The sequence below is a fragment of the Furipterus horrens genome, unplaced genomic scaffold (genome assembly GCF_987537825.1).
Source record: "Furipterus horrens unplaced genomic scaffold, mFurHor1.1.pri manual_scaffold_2, whole genome shotgun sequence".
Lineage (NCBI taxonomy): Eukaryota > Metazoa > Chordata > Mammalia > Chiroptera > Furipteridae > Furipterus > Furipterus horrens.
In genome coordinates, this window is record NW_028327172.1 from 74130399 (window position 1) to 74154587 (window position 24189).

The following is a 24189-nucleotide window of genomic DNA, read 5'->3' on the forward strand; positions in this document are numbered from 1 at the left end:
TTTGGGATCCCCCCCTTGTATACTTGCTAAAGCTAAACATGTGTATACCCCACTTCTCGTGTATATCCAAGGGAAAATGAGTACATATTTGCATCAATGACATACACAAGAATGTTCATAACATCTTTATCAATAATATCCATGTAGCATAATGATATAATAAGAAATACATATTTGGTCTCAGTTCCTAGCAGAGAGCTCCTCAAACTCTTTAAAGTTCCTGAGTGATGGGATTAGAGAAACATCTTTTGTTATTTATACCATATCTGAGTTTATGCTGTGATGAATCTTGGAAGATAGGATCTGGTTGCTAGAGAAGCCAATAGCGTGATTAGAGAGTTGGAACTCTTAGGTTCACCTTCTGACTTCCAGGGAAGAGAGAGGACCTAGAAATTTAGTATATGGCCAATAGGTAATGATTCAATCAACTGTAGCTCCATAATAGAACCTCCGGAAAAACACTAGAGCAGTGAGGTTCCAGTTGGTGATCACAAGAGGTTCTTGGAGGGTGGTGTACCCAGAGGGCATGGAAGCTCTGTGCCCACCCACCTTTTATACCTTGCGCTATGCATCTCCTCTATTTGGCTGTCCCTGAGTTTTATCTTTTATAATAAATTAATAATAGTAAATAAACTCTTTTTCTGAGTTTTGTGCAACCTTCTAGTAAGTTATAAAACCTGAGGAGAGCATCATGGGCACTCCCTGACTTTATAGCTGGCTGGTCAGAAGTACAGGTGACCCAGACTTGCAATTGGCATCTGAAGTGGGGAAAGTCTTGTAAGACTGAGTCATTAATCTGTGGGATCTAACCCCAGGTAGTTAGTATCAGAATTGAATTAAATTGTAGGACACCCAGTGGGTGTCTGGAGAGTGCTAGAACTGGTCATTGGTACGAAAAACGTACACATTTGGTATTAGAAGTGCTCTGTAGTAAAAACAGATTCTAGTATCCCGAAACTGGAAAACACATAAATGTCCATCAATAGTTGAGTATATAAATATCTACAATGAAATACTATATTGCATTGGAAGGAAAAAATACTGATATGTGAAACAGTATGGGATGAATCTCACAGATGTATATGGATAGAAAAAAGCCTGAACTATGCTTTCATTTGTATGTATTTCAAGAAGTTCAAAAAAATAAAACTACTCTATTATAATAGGAATCAGAATAGTGGTTATGTTTGGTGTTATGAGTTGAATTGTGCCCCCTCCAAAAAATATGTTTAAGTCCTAAGTCAGGTACCTGTGAATGTGACTTTATTTGGAAGTAGGGTCTTTGAAGATGTAATCAAGTAGGATAAAGCTATGCTGGATTAGGGTGAGCCCTAATCTAGTGACTGATGTTCTTAGAAGAAGAGAGAAATTCGGACACAGAGACATAGAGGGAGAATGGCATCTGAGGAGGATGGCAGAGATTAGATTTATACAGCTACAGGATAAGGAACTCCAAGGACTGGTGGCAACCACCAGAAGCTAAGAGAGAGAACAGATTCTCCCCCAGAGCCTCCAAAAGGAACCAAACTTACCAATACTTTGACTTTGAACTTTTAGCCTCCAGAACTATGAAAGAATAAATTTCTGTAGTTTAAGACACCAAGTTTGAAGTAGTCTGTTATGGCAGTCCTAGGAAACTAAAACACCACAGGGAGATATCAACTGGGAGAGAACATGAAGGAGCCCTCTGGGGTACTAAAAAATGTTCGTATCTTGACCTGAGTGGTGGCTACATGGTGTAGACATATATAAAAAATTTAAAAAGTAGATAAAAAGGAAACTAAACAGAAAAAACATAGTACATATAATAAAATAGAGTAAAATGAGTGTGCTGAAAGAGATTATCTCTACATGCCAGACCTAAACATTCTTAATAAGAACTTTTGTTTTAGCAGAGAAAACAAACCATAAAGGGAACTAGCTAACACCTCAGGTCAGGTCTTACAGAGTGACATCACCCCAGCAAAGCAAGAGCAGTTTCAGGTCCAAATGCTGAAATGATACCGCACAGAGACAGGTCGCATTCCAATTTTTTCAGTCAGGGTTCAGTTGCAAAAACAGTAACTAGGAACATTTTAAACATAAAATGATACAAATGGGAGAATTAAGTGCCTACAAAGAAAACATTTGGAGTGCCTGGAGAAGCAGACACTAGTCAGGTCTCCAGGGATGACTTATAGAAAGAATGTCACTATAGAACTAGCCTACCAGAGGAGCTGCAGCCTCTGCCACAGTCAGGAAGGTGGTGAATCCGAGGCTGCCTCTGGAACATAGTGTGGAAACCGTAATGGACCACCAAGTTCCTGTTGCCACACATGGTGATTGTGAGCCCACTTCGTGTCAGTCAGATGCCCAATGCCTTGCCTCTTGCTACCAGTAAAGCTAAAAAATAAAGAAGAAAACAACACCTCCACTACACTTGGTAGTGGAAAATTTTAGAAGTTACAGACAGATAGCCTTTGCCTCACTCCCACCTGTAAAGCATAAAAAATGATATAATTTGTGGAAACTCTATCACAACAATAATCATAAATGCAAGAGAACCTTAAAAGTGCAGTTTGTAACTTTTCTGACTCTAAAGTATAAGAAGGGAAAGTAGAAGGCATTGGAAATGGGATTGAATTATGTTCCCCAAAATTCTGCTCTTTGGCTCCTCAACAGCCATACTTAAACTTCTAAACAATGCAAAGAGCAGAAACAACTTGCTCCTATCTAATACAGTGCACTTTTTATTCCTAATGAAAAGACATGAAAAATCTCTCACAAGAAGGGTATATTCAAATTCTTAAAAATCCCTGCATCCATCTCCAGGTGATGTTCATTCTTCATCTTGTTCAGTCCCAATCCTGTCTTCGTGTTCTATCGGCAGTGGGCTATATTACGAAGTTAACCACCAACAACATATCCTACACAAATAAAGAAAAAGGAAGAAGAAAAAATGATGAAAATTGGTTCAGGTACATAAATATTATACCCAAGACAAGGACATGGGTGCATGTATTTATTTGGGTGGTGATCCCACAAAGGAAGACTAGAAGAGTGGTGTGCTTGAGACAGGAAAGGAGGAAATATAATAAAATACCCATTATTTAGCTGGCTACCACTGGGAGCAACTGGAGCTGATTCCACTGGGAATCCTCTGAGGAACAGATCAAATGCAACTCTAAGTTATCCCTCTGAAGGATGGAAGTGGGCATTTATCCAACAATTCCAGTCCCCCAGGGTAGAGAGTTGACCCTGGGCATTAACACCTCTACATTTCTGGGCTGCCCTGTGCACGGTTGAGCAAAGTCCCACAACTTCAGAGAAAGCCCTGAGCAGGAAAACAGAGAAACACTTGAAGGGAGACACTGTCAGCAAGCAAAGGAATTGTTTACTAGGGGCACTATTCACAACTGCAGTTGAAATTAGAGAACACCAAAGGCATCTGCTACAATATGAAATACTGAAAGGAAAAAAACCTGGGTTGCTATTACAGGTCACATTTCTGTTACAGGTCATAAAACCGTAGTTGGTATTTATAATTTTCTTCTTCATAATTCATTCCACGTTCCCTTTGCCCTCAGCCAGAAGTTCAACTGGTTTGGGTCTTACCTGGTAGGATGATCCAAACTAATAACTGGTAAAATGCAGTCATAAAGGGCCTGATTCTGGAGTTATGTTTCCTGGGTTTGAAGCCTAACTCTGCCACTTACTAATTCTGTGACCTTGGTCAAGTTATTTAATCTCTCTGTGCCTCAGTATGCTCATCTATACAACAAAGATAATAAAATGGTCTCCATCATAGGGTTACTGTGAGAATTAGATGAGCTGACACATATGAAATGCTTAGAACAGCAGATAACACATAGTCAATGCCATCTAAGCACAAGATGTTATTTATTTCCCGAAAAGTCCTGCCTGTATTAGGTAGCTTAGCTTTAAATTAACTTTTATCACTGGCATGGCACATAAGAGGCAACCCAGAGGACTTCCTAGAGTCCAGAAAAACTTTTGGCCACTGTACTTCTATATCTCCTTGGTGATAAAGATCAATCATTTCAGTAAGTGGAGTGACTTTTTATTGGCCAATAGTGAACAATTAGACACTGGACTGCTGTTGCAAAAAAACAAAACAAAACAAAGTTTTCACCACCCATATTCAACAGAAGTTACAGATGACCTCCACCTCACCTTTACATTTCACATCTTGATCATATACATCTTGCAAGAGCCTAGCTCTTGTCAATATTTTTAATGTACTTATCAGTTAGAGATGCCTTCTAAAATATTTATAGGTACAAAGAAATGGCATCTTAGATTTGTTTTTTAAAATTCTAACAAAAAAAAGTGGAGGTAATAGATGGTACAAGACTGGCAAAATGTTGAAGCTGGATGATGCACTGATATGCAGGATCCAAAATACTAGTCTTTCTACTTTTGTAAATGTTTGAAAATATCCATACAAAAGGTTTTCTTTAAACACAGCCACAAAAGAATCTGGAAATCTAATTTTTACCTTTCCAGGCTTTGCTAACCAGGAAAGCTCACTGGAAGAAAATCAAGTGCTAGGAATGATGATGATCAAGTACTAAGCTATGATGTTATCACATAAATGAAACACAAAAGAGTCAATACATAAATTAGGAAGCCCTTGTCTTGCAAGAGATTCTGTCTCTCTAGTAACTGGAATATTTACATCTGTGAAATACAATGACTCTTGGATAGTGCTGCAGGTTATAACTTTCTGGGTTGTTTAAGCACTAGGATTAAAGCACAGTGTTCATCAGCAATAAATGCAGGTGGTGTTCACTGCAGGAAATAAATAATTAATGCATTGATTCTTCTTGGTTTTGCTCTCAAAGCCAACAAACTTAGGGGAATGCCTTACTGTAGCCCTCTTTTACTTATCTCACTGTCATTGGGGAATAACTCAGGTGCTTGTATTGAAAATATCAAAAGGGAAGAAATTAAGGAGAAAAATGCATAAGGAAGCTAAGTTCATAAAATCTACCTTGTACATTATTGCATTATTGTTCAAGTACTGAAGTACTTTTGAAAAAATTTCCAAGCAGAAGTAGAAAGGGAAAAGATTTGAACATTTAGGATGTAATGGAACATCATTTAAAATTAGTGTTATTGAAAAGTAAGGAGGTAAGCACTTGAGAAATTTGGGCATATAGCATTGACTGCATATAAAAATGATACCTTAAGCTCAAGAATGAACTAAAAGTCTTATTGAACTGCTTACAGTTTTGAAAAATATTGAAAAACTATAGTAGCACAAAGAATTGAAAAGGCAACTAGAGGGTCATCCTGTATCAATCATATAGACACTGTCCCCTAATGTTTCTTACAATTATCCTCACAAGCTCAACCCACTTGTCAGCAAAAATTAAATGGCAGAGTTATAGTGCTATTATTACTGAAATGCTGCCTACTTTTACAAAACACTCTTCAAGACATTTACTAATGCACTACAGTGTGCTTTTATAAATAATTAAAGTCAAATAAATTCAGAACAGCTAAATAATTTAAACACTTGTTAAAATAAATCAGCTAAGAATATTTTGAGGTTTAATATATTTGATTTTCATGCTTTGATTTACTTGTTTTCTCATTAGATAAAATTAAATTAATAAAACAGTTAAACTTTTAACTTACATATGCCAAATAACATCACACTTACTGTCCTGAAAAAATCAATTGTTAGAAAACAGACTTCAATGCATCAACAAAAAGGAGTTATAAAGTTTGAAATTTGAGTGGATTTCCACAAGTGAGGAGTGGCTCATATTCAAATAGCAGTCCTCTCTTCCAATAAGGACACATTTTCACAGACCATCTGTCCTAATTTTTGGTTTAATGTATACAGTCCTTAGGCTCAAGGCATTACTATATGTATTAATACACATAAGTGTCCTTGGCATCAAGAAATTAGCACTTTATTGGTGAAATAGAGAATGTATAGTAAAAGTTAACTGACAAAGTAAGATACTAAATATCAAGCCATAAATTCCACAAGGTGAGATACTTCTAGGCTCAGAGAAAACTTCCTAGGGAAAAAAATACCCTTTTTCCCTGACCTTTAAATTATGGTTAGGACCTTAGATAGGTGACAAGTAGGAGAGCATCTGGAAGCAATGTAAAAGGTGGAGTATTAAATGTGACTGTGAAAGAATAAGCAAAAGAGCCTGGCCGTAAGAGGGAATTTCTTGATAAGAAACAGGAGGAGATAAAAAAAAAAAAAAGGTAGGTAGATTGAGACCAAATTTTGAAGGGCCTTGAAGTTCAGTCCACTAGTTTCAGTTTCATTCTATGGACCCTCATTAAAAGCTTTTTGCACAATAGAATAGTATTAAGAAGATTGCTCATGTAGAATAAATTTAAAAGAAAGGATTCTGAAGGTAGTGAGAGCCAGTAGAAGGTAATTATTGTAACACCACATTCAGTAATAGGGTCCCCTTGAGTAGTAGTGATAGGAATACAAAGGGAAAAAATCAAAACAAAGGAAGTATCTATAGAATCTATGGAACTTGGTGATTTCTTCACAAGGAAGAGGAAGAAATTAAAAATAACATGAAGATTTTGAGAGTCATCAAGAGAACGATGGCACTATTGACAGAGAAAGAGAGAACAGGAGGATTCAGTTTGTGAATGTTTGATTTTCAAACACGCTGCACTTCAAGGAGCAATTAAGTTTTCATTATGTCTGGGCCTGCTTAAGATATATGAAGAAGACAATACTACAGAAGACATTTGGGATTCTTTTGCCTAGAAGTAGTAGCTGAAACAAATTAAATTTCTGAGGATGCAAATATAAATAAAGAAAAACAGAACCAACCCAGCAAATGCCCTCACCTAGAGGATGGAAAAGAGGAAAGAAGACAGGCTATTATAAAGGTCAAAACACATAATAGATGTCAGTTCAGGAAATAAAAATATTTAACATGAATGATAATAATGATTATTCTAGAAGATTATTTCTCAATATTATTCAACAAAATATAAGATATTGAAAATGTGCAATACAACAATGCAATAATAATGATAATAATAATAATCATAAGGCAAGCATGATACCAAAACCTTTTTTCAGGAATTCTGTCAATAGAAGTTATAACATGTTAAAAGAAAGATAAATGCTGCAATGTTTTCAAATTAAATGTGTATTGCTGACTTAAATGAGATGAAGGTTAGTAAAGTATTTGTAACAAAAATTTGAGTAAAGAATGAATACAAAATTTCTAGAAAGGATAAGATGCAATTATCTACACTAATAACATTTATGTATGGGAAATAAATCACCTATGCTAGGTGACTTAGTCAATTAATTGGGACTTTTTGTCAATAAATTGACCAAGTTAATTTAATTAATGTATTTGATTGCTTGTTTAGAATTATGTGGTCACATGGAAGAAGCCAAACATATTCAGATATATGCTTAAATCCTAATTATCCACTGACACTATATAAATTATCCTCAAATGTATTCAGTTGTGGGTCCCTGAACTCTGACTGGGTTGATCCTATTTCCACAGCATATCTAGCAATAAAGTAATGTTTGAAAATAATTACTCTATAAGCATGAGGCTATTAATAAATTTTTATGGAACCACCAAATTATTGGAAGAATTTAAAGAGATTGATATTAAAACCAGGATGCTATTTGGTAAAATAGTATGGATTTAGGAGGAAGGCAAACTTAGACCCAGACAGAACATTGGCAGTATTATATGAATGAATATATGCATATAAAAAGTGATTAGTTAATGTTGTTGAATATGTAGTTAAGGAAGTTCTGACTTCAGATGCTCATGGGCAACAGAGGAAACCAGATATATAAGTCATTAATTAAAATAAAGCAAAATAGCCCTGGCCAGGTGGTTCAGTTGGTTGGAGTGTCATCCCTTCACCAAAAGGTTGCAGGTTTGATCCCTAGTCAGGGCACATAACTAGGTTGGGGTTTTGATTCCTGATCTGGGCACATACAGAAGGCAACCAATCAATGTTTCTCTCTCTCTCCTTTCCTCTCTCTAAAGTCAATGAACATATCCTCTAGTGAGGATAAATAATAAATAAATAAAATGCAATAATAACAGTACCTTATTATTAAGTGCTTACCATAGGTAAATTATTATCCTCACTTTATAGAACAAGAAACAGGTCTGGAGAGGTTATATAAATTGCCCAATATTACAGTTAATAAGTCAGTACACATTCAACCCAGGTTTGCTGACTCCAGGGCCCTTAAACACAGATGTTATACAATTTCCTGATGTAGTTAGATAGAAGATTCTATGAAAGTAGAAACAAGGAGGTTCTGATGCAGGGAGGCAAGAGAGCACTGAGAGGATTTTTAAAAAGGGAGCAAGAGTGATATTACTAATAGGTGACAAAGGCAGTTTTTTAGAAAGTAGGAGTTTGGTAGACAAACAAGAATATGGAGAGGACATTAGAGGAAAAAAAAGAGAAAAAAAGCTGCAAACACACAAGGAGTGGCTGGTTCTCAGAGGACATGTGGAGATGTGGTAAACAAGCACGTCAGAAGTCAGCAGGAACACTCCATACAGAGCTGTAACACCAGGAGGCACAGGAATGTCATGATCATTCTGCAACGTGTGATGGAAAGGAGAGGGCAAAAAACACTAGTTAGAAAGAAATTCTAATAGTCCAGACAAAAGATGAGAGCCCAAACAAAGAACGGAGAGGAGGGAACAGAGTTTGAAGATATTTAGGAAATAGAATCAACAAGGTTTAGTACTGACTGGGTGTCATGGATAGAGGGGATGGAGGAATCTAGCCTAATTTCTGGCTTCTGACTAAGGCAACTACATCAAACATAGTTTATTCCTCTTGAAGAATTTAGGCACATGTGCTGGTCTGAAATGGAAAATAATGTATTTTACATTAGACTTGTGTTCAGAGTGCCTTTAAGACATCCAAATGAAGATGTTTAGGAAGGTAGTAAAAAATATGTCTGTCACTCAGAAGTGACTTGTTTAACATCTACTAATAACAAATTTAATTCACTCTTACAAGCATACAATATTCTTTTATAATTCCAAAAGCATCTTTTCATATTTAGAAATACAAGGGTATAGATTAAATAACTTAGACCAGTAAGCAAAATCACACAACTAGTCAATAACAGATCCCAAATGTGAATGCCAATTTGATTCCCAATCTTAGACTCTATCCACTAACTTGTACTGCTTCCATGTGTATCCAACTTGCAATAGCAGAAGGAATGTACATCAACTACTACACTGTTTTAGAAAACATTATACATACTCAAGCACTTGGTGGCCAAAAGTAATCCAAAGGAAAAGAGTCTTAATCTATGTAACCTTTTGGGAAACTTTTTAGGAGCTCTACCATAGTCTGGTATTTCCCTTAAAGAATTTCAGTATCACCTAAAAGAGTTACTCAGTAATGTGAAAGGACTTTGTTCTTAGCTTTATTAAGTTACCAAGAAGTAATGGGTCAATTAGAAATAAGGGCTAGAAGTAAAATGTAATTATTTACTATACTATCTTCCCATAGTCTTTAGCCAAAAGCACTAAAGGTCTGAATTTCTTTCTAGTATTAACAAAAATAAAAGCAGGACTTCCAGTCAAGATGGCAGCATAGGTAAACACGGCTCACCTCCTCACACAACCACATCAAAATTACAACTAAAATATAGAACCATCACTCAGAACCATCAGAAATCGAATGGAAGTTGAATGGAAGTATGACAACTACAGAATTAAAGAAACCACATCCATCAAGACAGGTAGGAGGGGAGCAGATGTGGAACCAGCTGGTCTCTCACCCACATGTGGTGGATAAAAATTCAGGACGGTTATCTCAGGAGTGAGGAGTCCCAGCCCCACACCATGCCCCGCCAGCCTAGGGTTCCAGTGCCAGGAAGGTAAGTCCCCACAACTTCAGGCTGCAAAAATCAGAGAGGATTGAGTTCATGGAAGAAACAGCTGGAGTCCCAAGCAGTTCATATTAAAGAACCCACACATGGACTCACATACCCAGACTCACTCCCTCTGAGCTCCAGCATCAGGGTGGCAGCTGGGGGGGCACCAGTGGCATACAGGGAGAAACTGAAGTGTCTGGCATCAGGGCCAGCAGAGGCCATTGTCCCTTTTCTAAACCCTCCCCCCACAGAGCCAGCAAGCTGGTGGCATATCTGAGACTCCATCTACCTGGCTAACACTCTTTGACCAGCCTCGGAGACCTCCAGAGACTCCTCCCCACCCAATTTATGGGCCCACCCAAGCAGCTTTTCCATATGAATGGCTGGTCTTGGCTCATGCTTCACAACTTCCTAAACCTCTCAAACAAGCAACAACTGGCCTCAAGGAGCTCAAGACCCAGCACTACCAGCAGCCAGCTTAGATTCACAGCTTGGTTTCACCTGGAAATCTCCAAGCCCAGCACAAGTAGCAGCCATCTCAGATTGCTTTATAGCTCAGACAGGGTGCACAGGGAAAAATACAGATGGGGACTGACCTTAATCTGCACCACCAAGGAAACCCCAGGGGCAGCACACCCAGTGGACAGCTACAGACCACATCAGAGCAACGTCACCCTGCCCCTGCACAGCTGATCCTCCACAGAGGGTGGAGGTTGGTGGTCAGTGGTCACAGCGGTCCTTGCAGCTAACTGGCCTGAGTAAATCTGTCCCATTGATCTGCTAGTAGCAACCACTGCTCAACTACAAGAGGAGGGTGTACTCAGCCCACATGAAGGGTACACCTCAAGTACCCAGCTTGGGTGATAGGGGAAGCTATGCTACTGAACCTTACAGGACACCTATTACATTAGGCCATAACACCGAGGCACAGAGTCAAAGCAGCTCTACCAATACATAGAAACAAGCACAGGGAGGCTGCCGAAACGAAGAGACAAAAAAATGGCCTAAATGAAAAAACAGATCAAAACTCCAGGAAAAGAGCTAAACAAAATGGAGATAAGCAATCTATCATATGCAGAGTTCAAAACACTGGTTATAAGAATGCTCAGGGAACTGAGTGTTTATCTCAGCAACAACAACAAAAAAGTCCAGTCAGAAATGAAGGATTCACTAATTGAAATAGAGAACAATTTACAGGGAAACAACAGTAGAGTGGATGAAGATGAGATTCAAATCAATGACTTGGAACATCTTACTTTGGAATATGGTCTCTGTTGTACAGGAGATTCTGTTGAAACTGCCATTATCTCTTGTTAGATTTTGGCAAAAACTGAAACTTAAATGATAAACTTTCACTGCACTAGAGAATTTTTAAGGTCTCTTCCAGCTCTAAAAACTGTATGTGTGTGGGTGGGGGAAGGTGTATTTGAACAGAAAAGGAGGAAAACGGGTGCAAATGTGTGCAGGGTGGTGTGATCATGGAAGAGTGTAGCAGCCAGCCACGCTGTACATCCTGTTGACTCTCCCTGAAAGCTCCAAGGACAAGGCTGAGAAGATGAGCATATAAGATTTCAAAGAATGACTGGCTAGCCACCATCATTCAAATAGATGTTAAGAAGGTGGTTTGGAGAAAAAATAACCTTGTTTCTTCTTTACTTTCAGACCTTTAGGATGTTAGGAAAATGCGGTTCAATATATTTAGCTCTAGGGAGGGCCATAACACTGACTCTTTTATAAAATGCCAGGTCCCTATATTTTTAATAAAAATAAATGGGTACTCTTTTGCAGTAACTCCATGAATGCATTACTGAAGAATGCAGGGTACATTCAGGTTGCCTATTCCTAATGAAATGTTGCTTGACAGAAAATGTAATAAAAGCTAAATCATTCCTTAAGGAATAATCAGAGCTCAAGCATTTAGCTCTGATGAGGTGAATAGGTCCTGAACACTCTTTGGTAGACTTCCAATCAGAAATAACTGGCATCTGAGAAGGCTTAGAGTTGGAAGAGAGCCAATTCTTTCTCTTTCCTCTTCCTCAGTAATACTGATTTCTGAACATATATAGAAAGCAAAATTTTCTAAATGCTTTAGGTTTGTTACTAGAAGAAAATGTGATTCTACTTTCACAGTTCAGAAGTTCCAACAGAATTGCTTTCTTAATGATCTTGAAATTCATTGTGATGATTCATATAACTTGAACATTTATCATTTAATTTCCAGTGATGGGAAAAGTGAGGTAAGGAAAAACCAGAATGATCAATCATCGTGTTAGTCACCCTCAGCAAAATTGTCAATTTGATAGGAAAAAACTACATATCATTTTTTTAATTCACATCTTTTTTATTACTAGTGAGGTGAGGCATAGTTTTTAGAGCTTAATGGCCATAGTATTTCCTCATTTGTGAATAGCCTGTTCATAGGTAGAGTTGTCTTTTAATAAACCAGATAGCAATTTCCAGTGGGGTAAAGACAAACTGGTCCCTCTGTTTATAACATTGCTCCTTAATGATACTGCTCTTGGATGAGTAGATTACAGGCCCTTAGCCATAAAACAAAACAAAACAAAATGCCAGCCTTTATCGCAAATATAAACCACTTTTAGTATTTTTGTTATAACTGATCTCCTATTTTCAGACAAGAAATGCTTCCAGAAAGTCAACTGTTCCAAAAGTAAATTCTTACCCTTGAAAAACAGATGCCAATGTTTAACTTACTTCTATCCTAAACTTATACAAATTAACTCATTCAGTTACCTATATGTATATTCACTTTGAATGTTTGAGACAGGTATTAGTTTCATATAATTTAAGTGTTTTCCAGGTTAACTTACTAAAATTATGGTCTATTATATTGACCTCTGGGGTTTTGAAGAAACTTTTGTCTATGTGCTATAGTGAATTCCAAACTAGCTCCTGAGGAAAATCTAGGCCCTACCCAAGAGTAGTCTCCTGGTCTACCTCCATGCCTTTATAAGGCTTTTCTGCCTTCAAAAGAGGTTGTCAATTCTATTCCCAGCCCAGCTGACTATTAACATTTATGGTTCTACTTTTAACTACACTCCAGGTGCCTAGCAATGAGAATAACATCAAATTCACAATAGTTGTCCAAGTGAGATAAATAATATTTTATGGAAGATTGACTGAATGATCTATTCTTCTAGTTTATGCTCAGATGGTCAAAATTTATAATCACAATCTCAGAAATATTGCTGGTTCAATTCCAAACCACCGCAATAAAGCAAGTCCTGTGAAATTTTTGGTTTCCCACTACATATAGAAGTTATGTTTACACTATACTGTAGTCCATTAAGTATGCAATACCATGTCTTAAAAAACAATGTAGCTACCTTTATTGCTAAAAAATACTAACTGTCACTGGAGCCTTTAGCAAGTTGTAATCTTTTGACTGGTGCAGTCTTGCCTCAATGTTGATTGTTGTTGATTCAGATGGTGGTAGCTAAAAGTTAGGGAGGCTGTGACTATTTCTTAAAGTAAGACAATAATGAAGTTTGAACACCTAGAGGCCATTGTAGGGTTATTAATTGGCCTAATTTTAATATTATTGTGTCTCAGGGAATAGGGAGGCCTGAAAAGAGGATGCGGGGAAGAACGGCTGGCTGGTGGAGAAGTCAGAACACACACAACCTTTATTATGTTCACCATGTTACATAGCGCATAGTTTGTAGTGCCCCAAGCAATTATAATAATAACATCATAGATTATAATAACAAATATAATAATAATGAAAAATTTGAAATATTGTAAGAATTACCAAAACTTGATACACAGAGACACAAAATAAGAAAATGCTTTTGGGGAAATGGCACTGATGGACTTGCTTGATGCAGGGCTGCCACAAACCTTCAATCTAGAAAAATACAATGTCTACAAAGAGCAATAAAGAAAAGTTCAATAAAACAAGGTAAGCTTATAATTTAAAAATCCAAGGTACACCTTGCTTTAGCTATAGTTTGATGCTGGGGATCAGACTATATCAAGAGAACCTAGTTTCTTTTCAGGTTCAAGAGTCTCTGCTTCCTCCAGGCTGGCTCCATCCTCATGATGGCAAGGAGGCTACACTCATTAGCCTCAAAACTTCAAATCCAACTAAAAGAGATATTCCCTTTATTAATTGCTTTCACTAAAATTCTGGGATTCACTAAGAATCACTCATCAGAAGGTATGCACTTACTACATCCTTTCCTCTCTGGCTTACTAGAATATAGATATGATGGCTGGTGCTCATGCAGCCATTTTGGAGGTAAAAGCCTCATGGAGAGCATGGCCAAGCAGTATAGACAAAGCCTGAGTCCCCACCTTTGGAAAGCTGCCCTGTTAGTCCTGCATATCACTTTATACTTATTTTACATGAAAGAGAAATAAACTTCTACAATGTTTAAACCATTGTTATTATATTATTTTTCTTTCTTCTGTCACTCACAGCCTAATCTAATCCTCAGCCATTCAAAGTGTATGGTGTTGAGATAGACCATGGCATTTCAGGAGCCACAGATAGTATAATAACATAGGGCAAGTAGAAATAGGAGGAGGAAAGAAAATCCAGTGGTGACTAAAGAACATTTTATGCAGTCCTGATTAGTCTTTACTCTTAGCTTCTATTCCAACTAATGACCTAATGTAGTTATTTAGGATATTTTTTATCAGCCATTGTAAGTTTAAACTCTTGTTAGTTCAGGATTTTTTTCTCCCTCCCCATATTTGTTCAGATCATTTGAACTCCTGAATGTTTATATGAGTTCATTGTATTAAAGGTAGAGTGTAGAATTGGACATTGACCTAACTGAGAGATGACAAAGGCCTTTGCTAAAGCAATGGCTGTGAAGTCTTATCTTTTATTTATTATTTTCAGATTTTTTAAGACTTTATTTTTTTGTTTTTTTGTTTTTTTATTTTATTGTTATTCAATTATAGTTGTCCCAGTTCATCCCCCATTGCTCTCCCCTGCCCTGCCCACCCCCACCCCCACACCCCTGTTCCCATAGTCAGTCCCCACCCTGTTGTCCATGTCCATGGGTCCTTTATACTTGTTCCTTGACTAAACCCTTCCCCTTCTTTCCCCCGTTACTCCCCTCCTCCCCTCTGGACGCTGTCTGTTCTTTGTTTGCATGTCTCTGGTTCTATTTTGCTCATTAGTTTATTTTTGTTCATTAGGTTTTTCTTATAGGTGAGATCATATGGTACTTGTCTTTTGCTCCCTGGCTTATTTCACTTAGCATAATATTCTCCATTTCCAACCATGCTGTGGCAAAGGGTAGGAGTTCCTTCTTTCTTTCTGCTATGTAATATTCCATTGTGTAAATGTACCACAGTTTTTTTACCCACTCACTTACTGATGGGCATTTAAGCTGTTTCCAGCACTTGGCTATTGTAAATAATGCTGCTATGAACATTGGGGTGCATAAGTTCTTTTGAATTGGTGTTTCAGGATTCTTCAGGTATAATCCCAGCAGTGGAATCACTGGGTCAAAAGGCAGTTCCATTTTTAGTTTTTTGAGGAAATTCCATACTGTTTTCCACAGTGGCTGCACCAGCCTGCATTCCCACCAACAGGGCACTAGGGTTTCCTTTTCTCCACACCCTCACGAGCACTTGTTGTTTGTTGATTTGTTAATGATGGCCATTCTGGCTGGTGTGAGGTGGTATCTCATTGTGGTTTTAATTGTATCTCTCTGATGGCTAGTGATGTTGAGCATCCTTTCATATGCCTGTGGGACTTCGGTATGTCCTCCTTGGAAAAGTGTTTGTTTAGATCCTTTGCCCATTTTTTAATTGGATCGTAGTCTTATTTTTTAAGCATTAAGGAGTACCTAGAGGAAATTCTACCATCAGATGCTCCTCACTACAAATATAATAAAATTAAAATAATGTCCACACAAGTTAAAAATTACTATTACATTTTTAAAGTATAAATTGACTTCTGATTCATTTTGGATGGCCTGTCCTCTTCAGGAAAAAATTGTAAAGACAAAAATCATAATTTTTTAGAGTACTGTGGGTAGCATGAACATACATTCCAAGCTAACGTCTAATTTTTATTTCCATTCACACTATTCATATACTCTGGAAAAGCTCTATTTTCTCAAACAGCCCAATTAGTTAGTTAAACAAGAATTAAATGAAGCTAGTTAACCAGTTGAAATCAGAAATCTGGTTCTAGTTTAATCTGTCTCTAATTGTGAGGATCAGGATATTTAGGGTACCGAGGATCTTAATCACTTCATATGGACCCCACAATAGTCTATCTCATCACTCCCTGGTGAAACTGTTAGAAAAATATCCAGTTTTAACATCAAATATAATTTATTATCAAGTTAATCCTCTGTAGCCAAAAATTATGAAACACTCAATTTATAAATATGAACTTGAACTAATAAAATTCTGTCTCTACTCTCCATACTCAGAATTTTTTCCTTTCAGACAAAGTCTAAAAAAGTGGTGCTTCCGGTAACTAAGGTGATGAAGACTGACAAAGGAGCACATTCTTCAGGTTGTTTTCTCACTTGTGTATCACAACACCCATAGCAACTATATAAAGCACTTCTTGGTGTTTAATGTAGCAAACACAAAGAGCACCTGAAGAAGTTGTGAGTATTTTAAGAGACTCTCAAAACCAGAAGATGCATTAGAGATCATCTAGTTCACTGGCTTTTGAAATTTTTTACTTTGATCCAAAAGAAATACATTTTACATCTTGACCCAGAGCACACGCATGTGTGGACACACACATGCTCATACTCACACTTATGCACATATCATTGAAACACAAACATCCCTATTATGTACAATGTACTCTGGTGTTTTCTTTTGTTTTTTAGTCTGGTAGTTACCCACCAAATTGATTTTCTTATCCCCAGTTTCAAAAACATTGAGGCAGTTTAACCTTTTTACTGTGTAGATGATGAAACAAACTCAGAGAAAGTATGTGGTTTATAAAAAGCCCCCAAATTAACTGGCAATACTGGGACCTTAACACAGGTCTCTTGACTCCTGATCAATAAACAACAAAAAAAAGGTTAGATCCTCCTTCCCAGTTCTTCCCAGATTTTCACTTTCTTTTAGAAATATATAGTAGCATATCCTTGCAGCATAAGCAGCTTTCTTAAAACAAATGTGCCTTACTTACCTGCCTTATTTTCTAAGTTTACACTTCTATAAACACTTACATACCATTTTAATTAAAATATTAAATTATTTGTACTTAACATGGATATCCAAATATAGTTGAAATTAAGGTTATTATTGGATTATTCAAAGCCAAATTTTTGTAATCATAAATTAATTAATTTTTGTTCATCATGAAGCTCATCAGGTTGTATGCACACTGCACATATGTAATAGTAGTCCAGGTTCATAGAGAATTATGGTTAACAGTTTATTTCCACTCAGTGAGAATTTATAGAGCACCACTATGTGCTAGCTGTATATGTGCTGAAGAAATAACAATGAATTAGTAAGTCCTCCTAGTCTTGAGGAACTTACAAGCTAGCAAGAGAGACAGGCATACCAATAGCCACAATTCAATATGAGATATATTATAGAAGACAAGTACAGAGTACTCTGCTTAACTGCTGTAGGACACAGATTAGAGATAAATCGATTCTCCTAGTGGGTATAAATGGTTTTGGAAGACTATAGTGGGGAGATAATATTTGTTCTGTGCCTTAAGATATAAGTAGAAATTTGACAACCAGATGAAGGGGTATAAGGAGAAGAGACAATAGCTTTGGGAGGAAAAAAAGTAAAACATGAATAGCATGTCATATAGAGGAATCACTGCCTAGATTAGAGATGCCACATTATGATTGGTCATACATAACATAATTAGGTATTTAGACTTCATCCTAGGGTGAATAAGTCACCAAAGGTGTTTGACAAACTAATTCTGGAAGCAATGTAGATACTAAATTGTAGGCTATTATGGGTTGAATTGTATCCTCAAAAAAAAAAAAAAAAAAAAGACAGATCGAAGTTCTACCTCCAGTACTTCAAAATGTGCCTTATTTGGAAATAGTCTTTGGAGATAAATGATCAAGGTAAGATGAGATCATTAGTATGGGCCCTAACCCAGTATGACTGATGACCTTATAAAAAAAACAAAATTTGGACACAGACACAGACATGCACAGAGGGAAGACTAGGTGAAAAGACACAAAAATGCCATTAGAAGGTGAAGCACTGGAGTGATATATCTACACTCCAAGGAATGCGAAAGATTGCCAGCAAACCACCAGAAGGTAGGGAAAAAATGCATGGAATATTCTCCCTTACAACCGTCAGAAGGAGCAAACCCTGCTTGCATCTTGATCTTGGACTTTTAGCCTCCTGAACTGTCTGATAATAAGTTTCTGTTACAGTTGTCCCTCGATATCTGCAAGGGATTGGTTCCAGGAGCCCCTTGCTACCAAAATTCAAGGATGCTCAAGTCCTTTATATAAAATGACATAGTATTAGTGTAAAACCCACACACATCCTTCTATATACTTTCAGTCATCTCTAGATTACTTGTAATACCTAAAGCAATGCAAACTCTATGTAAATAGTTGTTATACTGTATTGTTAAGGAATAATGACAAGGAAAAACAAGCCTATATATGTTCAGTACGATACAGAGGCAACCATCCCAGGCCTAACTACATAGTACATGTCAGCCACAAGGTAAAAGTTTTTTTTATCTGAATACTTTCAATCCAAATTTGGTTCACTTTGTGGATATGGAACCCACATATACAAAGAGCCAACTATATTTTAAGCCATTCTGTTTCTGGTACTTTGATATAGCAGCCCTAGGAAACTAAAACAAGCTATTGAGAAATAGAATCTAAGGTGATGAGATTGAACAAAGAAGTGGCAGTGTGACGTGCACAAGTATCATAAATCTGAAAGATATTAATGAGGTAAAAGCAAAAGGATTTAATGATTGGCTGAATATTTCCAAAGAGAAGGAGGAGTCCAAGATGGATACACAGCACAAACCCTCAGCCTCCAAATTCAACACCACAAGCTCTCACTTGTCTAACGAGCTAGAATAAATACTAAAGTCATTAACCAACCTGTAAATATATATGAAAAGAAAACATGTCAAGAAGGCTTCTGAGTTTACTTTTGGACATTATAGAGACTATATTTTTAAGATTTTATTTATTTACTTTTATATATGTTTTATTTATTTATTTTTAGAGAGAGGAGAAGGAAAGGAGAAAGAGGGAGAGAGAAACATTGATTGGTTGCCTCTCACACGCTCCCAACTGGAGGCCCAGTCCACAACCCAGGCATGTGCCCTGACTGGGAATTGAACTGGCAAGCCTTGGTTTGCAGGCTGGCGCTCAATCCACTGAGCCACACAAGCCAGGGCTATTTATTTATTTTTAGAGAGAAGGAAAGGGATGGAGAAAGAGAGGTAGAGAAACACCAATGTGAGAGAGAAACATCAGTCAGTTGTCTCTCTCATGCCCCCCACCGCGGACCTGGCCTGCAACCCCAGGCATGTACCCTGAGCAGGAATTGAACCAGTGACCTTTCAGTTTGCGGGATGATGCCCAACCCACTAAGACAGACCAGTTAGGGTGAGAATATATTTATGACAGAAAGGGAAGGAAGGTATTGACCTACCTCTTCTCCAGGATTGCGAATACCTCATATACCTCATCCAAAGGGATTGGCTTGATGCAAATTCCTGTCCCACTGGCCATATCTCTTTGGTAAGAACATCTGTTTCAAACTGGGACAACTAGACGGTCTCTACAGAGAAATGGAAATTATTCTCCATATGTATCTAGATGTCTAACATGAAAACTGCAGAAACTTTGGTCTTCCATATGAACTAAGCAGCAGGGAAAACTGGTTTGCAGAGAATTGCAGAGAGAGAGAATTGAGCAGATGTTATAGACAAAGACACATGATGCTTGGGTACCTTACAGCTTTCCCTTTTCTGGTTCTAATCCCTTTCTAATACCAGCTACATTTCTTCCTATGGATTCCATAAAAATACTTATGTATCCTTATGATAAGTTTACTCATCTTTGTAGATCTCCCTAACTGGAGTTTGCTTCAAAGAATCCTAACCAACGCAGATGTGTTTAATATGAAATGTGTACCCAAAATCTAAGAGGAGAGGTAGTTGGAAATGTAGATCTGAAGACCAAACTGAGATTGGGCAGAGGTCATATGGTTTGAGTAAGGGAGTAACCACAGTCAATGGAGCAGATGAAGCCACCAGAAACAGCTCAAAGAGAAGCAGGGGGGAAAAAAAAAGGAAGAGGGTACAGAGAGGAAATATGTAGCTCTTAGAAACTTCAATATGTAAGAAATAGGTCACAGAAAGAGGAGTCAGTGAAGAAGTTTAAAAAGAAGAGGAAACTAGAAGAGAATGTTTTTATAGAAGCCAAGAAATAAATTTTCATGCTGCACTTATAAAAAATCCAACCACCAGTAGCTTAAACAGGTATTGATTTATTTGTCACAAACAAGATGTCCAGAAATGATACAACAGATCAACAACTCAATCAGGGACTTAAATTCTTGCTTTCTCTCCAACTACCACTTTTAGCATCTAGCCTTTGTCTTTATGGTCACAAGGTGGTTGTTACACTTTCGAAGTAGGAAGGAAAAGGCAAGGAGAAAGACTGAAGGGCAGTACAGGTGCCAGTCTCTTATCAGAAAAGCAAAAGTGTTGCCAGAAGCCCTACATACCTCTCATTGGTCGAACTCTTTCACTTGGCCATCCCTAACTAGAGGAGGACTAGAAGAATGGTGGTGAAGAGTTGGGTCAACCACTTCAGCATTTTGCAACACAACATAATCAAGAAAAACTACCAGGAGGTCAAGAAAGATGAGATTGGAGGAGTGGGGCAGGTAGAACTCTGCAGGAGGACGCAGCTGTATTAGAAAATTTCAGGAGTGTATCAGGCATGGAGAGGGTTGTTGAAGACCAACAGGTGGGTGAGAAATGAGAATAAATGGTTCTTTCCTAATGTTTAAAAAGGAGAATAATGTAGGAAGCAAAACTCTAAAGGAGAGGCATAATGAAGAGATATTTTGCTTGGTTTTAGGATTGTGGAGACTTGAGTAGGTTTATAGGCTGAGAAGTAGAAATAATTGAAAAGGGGGAGATTTAAAGTATAAATGCTATGAAATAGAGATCAATTGTTGGAAAAAAGTCCAAAAAACATAGGTGGCAGGGGATTAAACATACCCTCTTTCCCCAAAACAAGAAAGGAAGGATAATAATGATAGTACAGGTTTAGATGTGAGCATGAAAAAGTGTGAAACTGCTGAAAATTTTATTTTGGCAAAACTATACTTTAAAACTATGTTAAAAGATAAACTTTGAATTCATTATTTTCCAGTTTTAAGAAAGGCATGAGAAAATGAATAAGGTCTCACCAGAATTCAGGTGTGCTTTGTTTATTAGGTCCCTGACCAGACGAGCTAAACTGAGACCACATTCAGATTTTTCTGATTTATGGAAGGGAGACATAGAACAGGATTTTTTTTTAAAGATTTTATTTATTTATTTTTAGAGAGCAGGCAAGGGAGGGAGAGAGGGAGAGAAACTTCAATATGCAAGGGACATCGATCGGCATGGGATCTTTATTGAGCATCTCAATATTTCATTTGTTTCCTTCACTCCTTTCGTGAGCTGGAGGACACTGAGAGTATGGGGATGATACTTGGCATTTTTCTCAGTCTTCTGTGGTAGTGAAAGTAGTGAGAAAAAGATACTAGTGGGACTTCTGCCCAAGATAGAGGCCTAGACAAACATGCTGCATCTACCTCCACAACTAAGAAGGAATACAACTACCTCAAAACTAGAGACAAACAGAAGTTCCAGAAAATCAGGCTGCATGGAAGTCCAACAAACAAAGATATAAAGAAAAAATACTCATCCAGACAGGTGCGACAGCTCTACCTAAGACACAGAGGCAAACACAGGAGCCTGTCGAGATGAGGAGACAGAGAAGTATAGCCCAAAAGGGGAATGGATCAAGGTTTCAGAGGGATAACTAAGCAACAAGGAGATAGCCAACCTAACAGATGAGGAGATAGCCCACCTAACATACATAGAGTTCAGAACACTGGTGATAAAGATGCTCACGGACTTGACAGATATGCTTAAGTACAGAAAATGCAGAAGGGAAGAAGTGAAGGCTATGCTAAATGAAACAAAGAAAAATCCACACAAAACCAATGATGAAGGGAAGGAAATCAGGGTTCAAATCAATGATTTGGAACATAAGGAAGAAAAAAACAGCCAACCAATACAGAATGAGGAAACAAGAATTGAAAATGAGAGGCTTAGGAACCTCTAGGACAACTTTAAACGTGCCAACATCTGAATCACAGGTGTCCCAGAAGAAGAGGAAAGGCAAGAAATTGAAAACTTATGTGAAAAAATAATGAAGGAAAACTTCCCAAATTTGGTGAAGGGAATAGACATACAAATCCAGGAAGCACAGAGAGTCCCAAAGAAGCTAGACCACACAAAGACACATCATAATTAAAATGCCAAAGGTGAAAGATAAAGAGAGAATCTTAAAAACAGCAAGAGAAAAGCAGAGTTACCTACAAAGGGGTTCCTATAAGACTATCAGCTGATTTCTCAAAAGAAACTTGGAAGGCAAGAAGTATTCAGTGTGATGAAAAGCAAGGACCTACAACCAAGATTAATTACTCTATCCAGCAAAGCTATCATTTAGAATGGAAGGGCAGATAAAGTGCTTCCCAGACAAGGTAAAGATAAAGGAGTTCATCATCACCAAGCCATTATTATATGAAATGTTAAAGGGATTTATTTAAGAAAAAGATAAAGACTATGAACATTAAAATAACAATAAACTCACAACTATCAGCAACTGAATCTAAAAAATAAAACAAAGTCCAACTAAGCAAACTAGAATAGGAACAGAATCATAGGTATGGGGATCATTTGAAGGGTTATCAGCTGGGAGGGGGAAGTGGGAGAAATGGGGAAATGGTACAGGGATTAAGAAGCATAATTAGTTGGTACAAAATAGACAGGGGGAAGTTTAAAATCATAGAGGAAAGGGTGAAGCCAAAGAACTTATATGCAGGACCCATGGACATGAACTAAGGGGAGATGGGACTGCTGGAGGGAAGGAGGGTACTGGGTGGAGGGGTTCAAAGGGAAAAATATCTGGGACTACTGTAACAGTATTATCAATAAAATATACTTTAAAAAAAGCAAAAAATATAAAATAAAAAATATACTAGTCGCAGGGAGCAATGGCCAAAGCCCTTACAGAAGTATCCATAACATTCTCTGCAAATTTATTTCAATCGTGCTCTCAAACTACTTCACATTAAAATACCTCGGAGGTGACGCTCATCAGGACTAGAGACCAGGAAGCGTCAAAAAGAATCTTCATAAATCTGGAAATAACGGAGGCCACAGAGCTGGTCAAATCTATTAAAGAAGCAACAGCAGTGACCCAGATTATGACCTCCCTGACTTTCAAAATCAGAGCCGGAACCTGATAAGCCCGCCCTGACGCTTGCAAGAAAATGATTCTCACTTTTCATTGACCGACAATACCGGAGTTGGGACCTTACTTTATTTTCATTGGTTGTTGTTTCTGTCACGTCCTTTCACCACACCCACTTTCCCACCGGCGCCCAGTGAGCTTAGCGGGAGAGTGATTTACAGAAGTCTGGCCGGAGCCCGCGGGCGCAGCTAGCCTGTTTCCCCCTCCCCCACGCTGCGGGCCCGCCCCGCCCCGCCCCGCCCCGCCCCGCCCCGCCCCACCCCCTGGCCGAGGTCTGGTTGACCCCGCCTCTCCCTCCAGAATGGGCGGGGCTAGGCCCCGCAGCCACAGGAATATGCTGGAAGCCAGCGGGCTGGCGTCCGAGAGGTGCTGAAGGGACAGTTCCCGCGGCCGAACTTGCCCAGGGCCGTTGGGAGGGTGGGGCGGCCCAGGAGCCTGTAGGGTACGTGAGTGATGGAGACAATTTGGATCTACCAGTTCCGCCTCATCGTGATCGGGGACTCCACCGTGGGCAAGTCTTGCCTCCTGCACCGCTTCACCCAGGGCCGCTTTCCCGGACTGCGCTCCCCCGCCTGCGACCCTACCGTCGGCGTGGACTTCTTCTCCCGCCTGCTGGAAATCGAGCCGGGCAAGAGGATCAAGCTGCAGCTCTGGGACACGGCGGGGCAGGAGCGGTTCAGGTAGGGCCGCTGGAGAGGGGATACCCGGGCACCTCAGGGACCGCGCCGCCCCCTCCGTGCACGCCTTCCCCAAGAGTCGGCCGCAGGAACCCTG

At 38.4% G+C, this 24189-nt stretch overlaps 1 protein-coding gene and 1 long non-coding RNA gene across 2 annotated transcripts in view; one reads left to right on the forward strand and one right to left on the reverse strand.

Annotated features, from left to right (window-relative positions):
- Positions 1-1698: 1698 nt before the first annotated feature.
- On the reverse strand, positions 1699-23390 carry LOC150018829 (uncharacterized). Its single transcript, XR_016509227.1, has 3 exons — positions 23242-23390; positions 2765-2906; positions 1699-1729 (listed from the first exon to the last, which is right to left on the reverse strand). It is a non-coding gene; the product is annotated as an uncharacterized LOC150018829 (long non-coding RNA).
- A 346-nt stretch (positions 23391-23736) lies between these two features.
- The window catches only part of RAB39A (RAB39A, member RAS oncogene family), a 37646-nt gene continuing 37193 nt past the window's right edge, over positions 23737-24189 (forward strand). Inside the window, exon 1 of the mRNA XM_090267860.1 lies at positions 23737-24095. Coding sequence (XP_090123986.1) covers positions 23869-24095 — 227 coding nt within the window. The 5' untranslated portion in view covers positions 23737-23868. The remainder of the gene's footprint in view (positions 24096-24189) is intronic.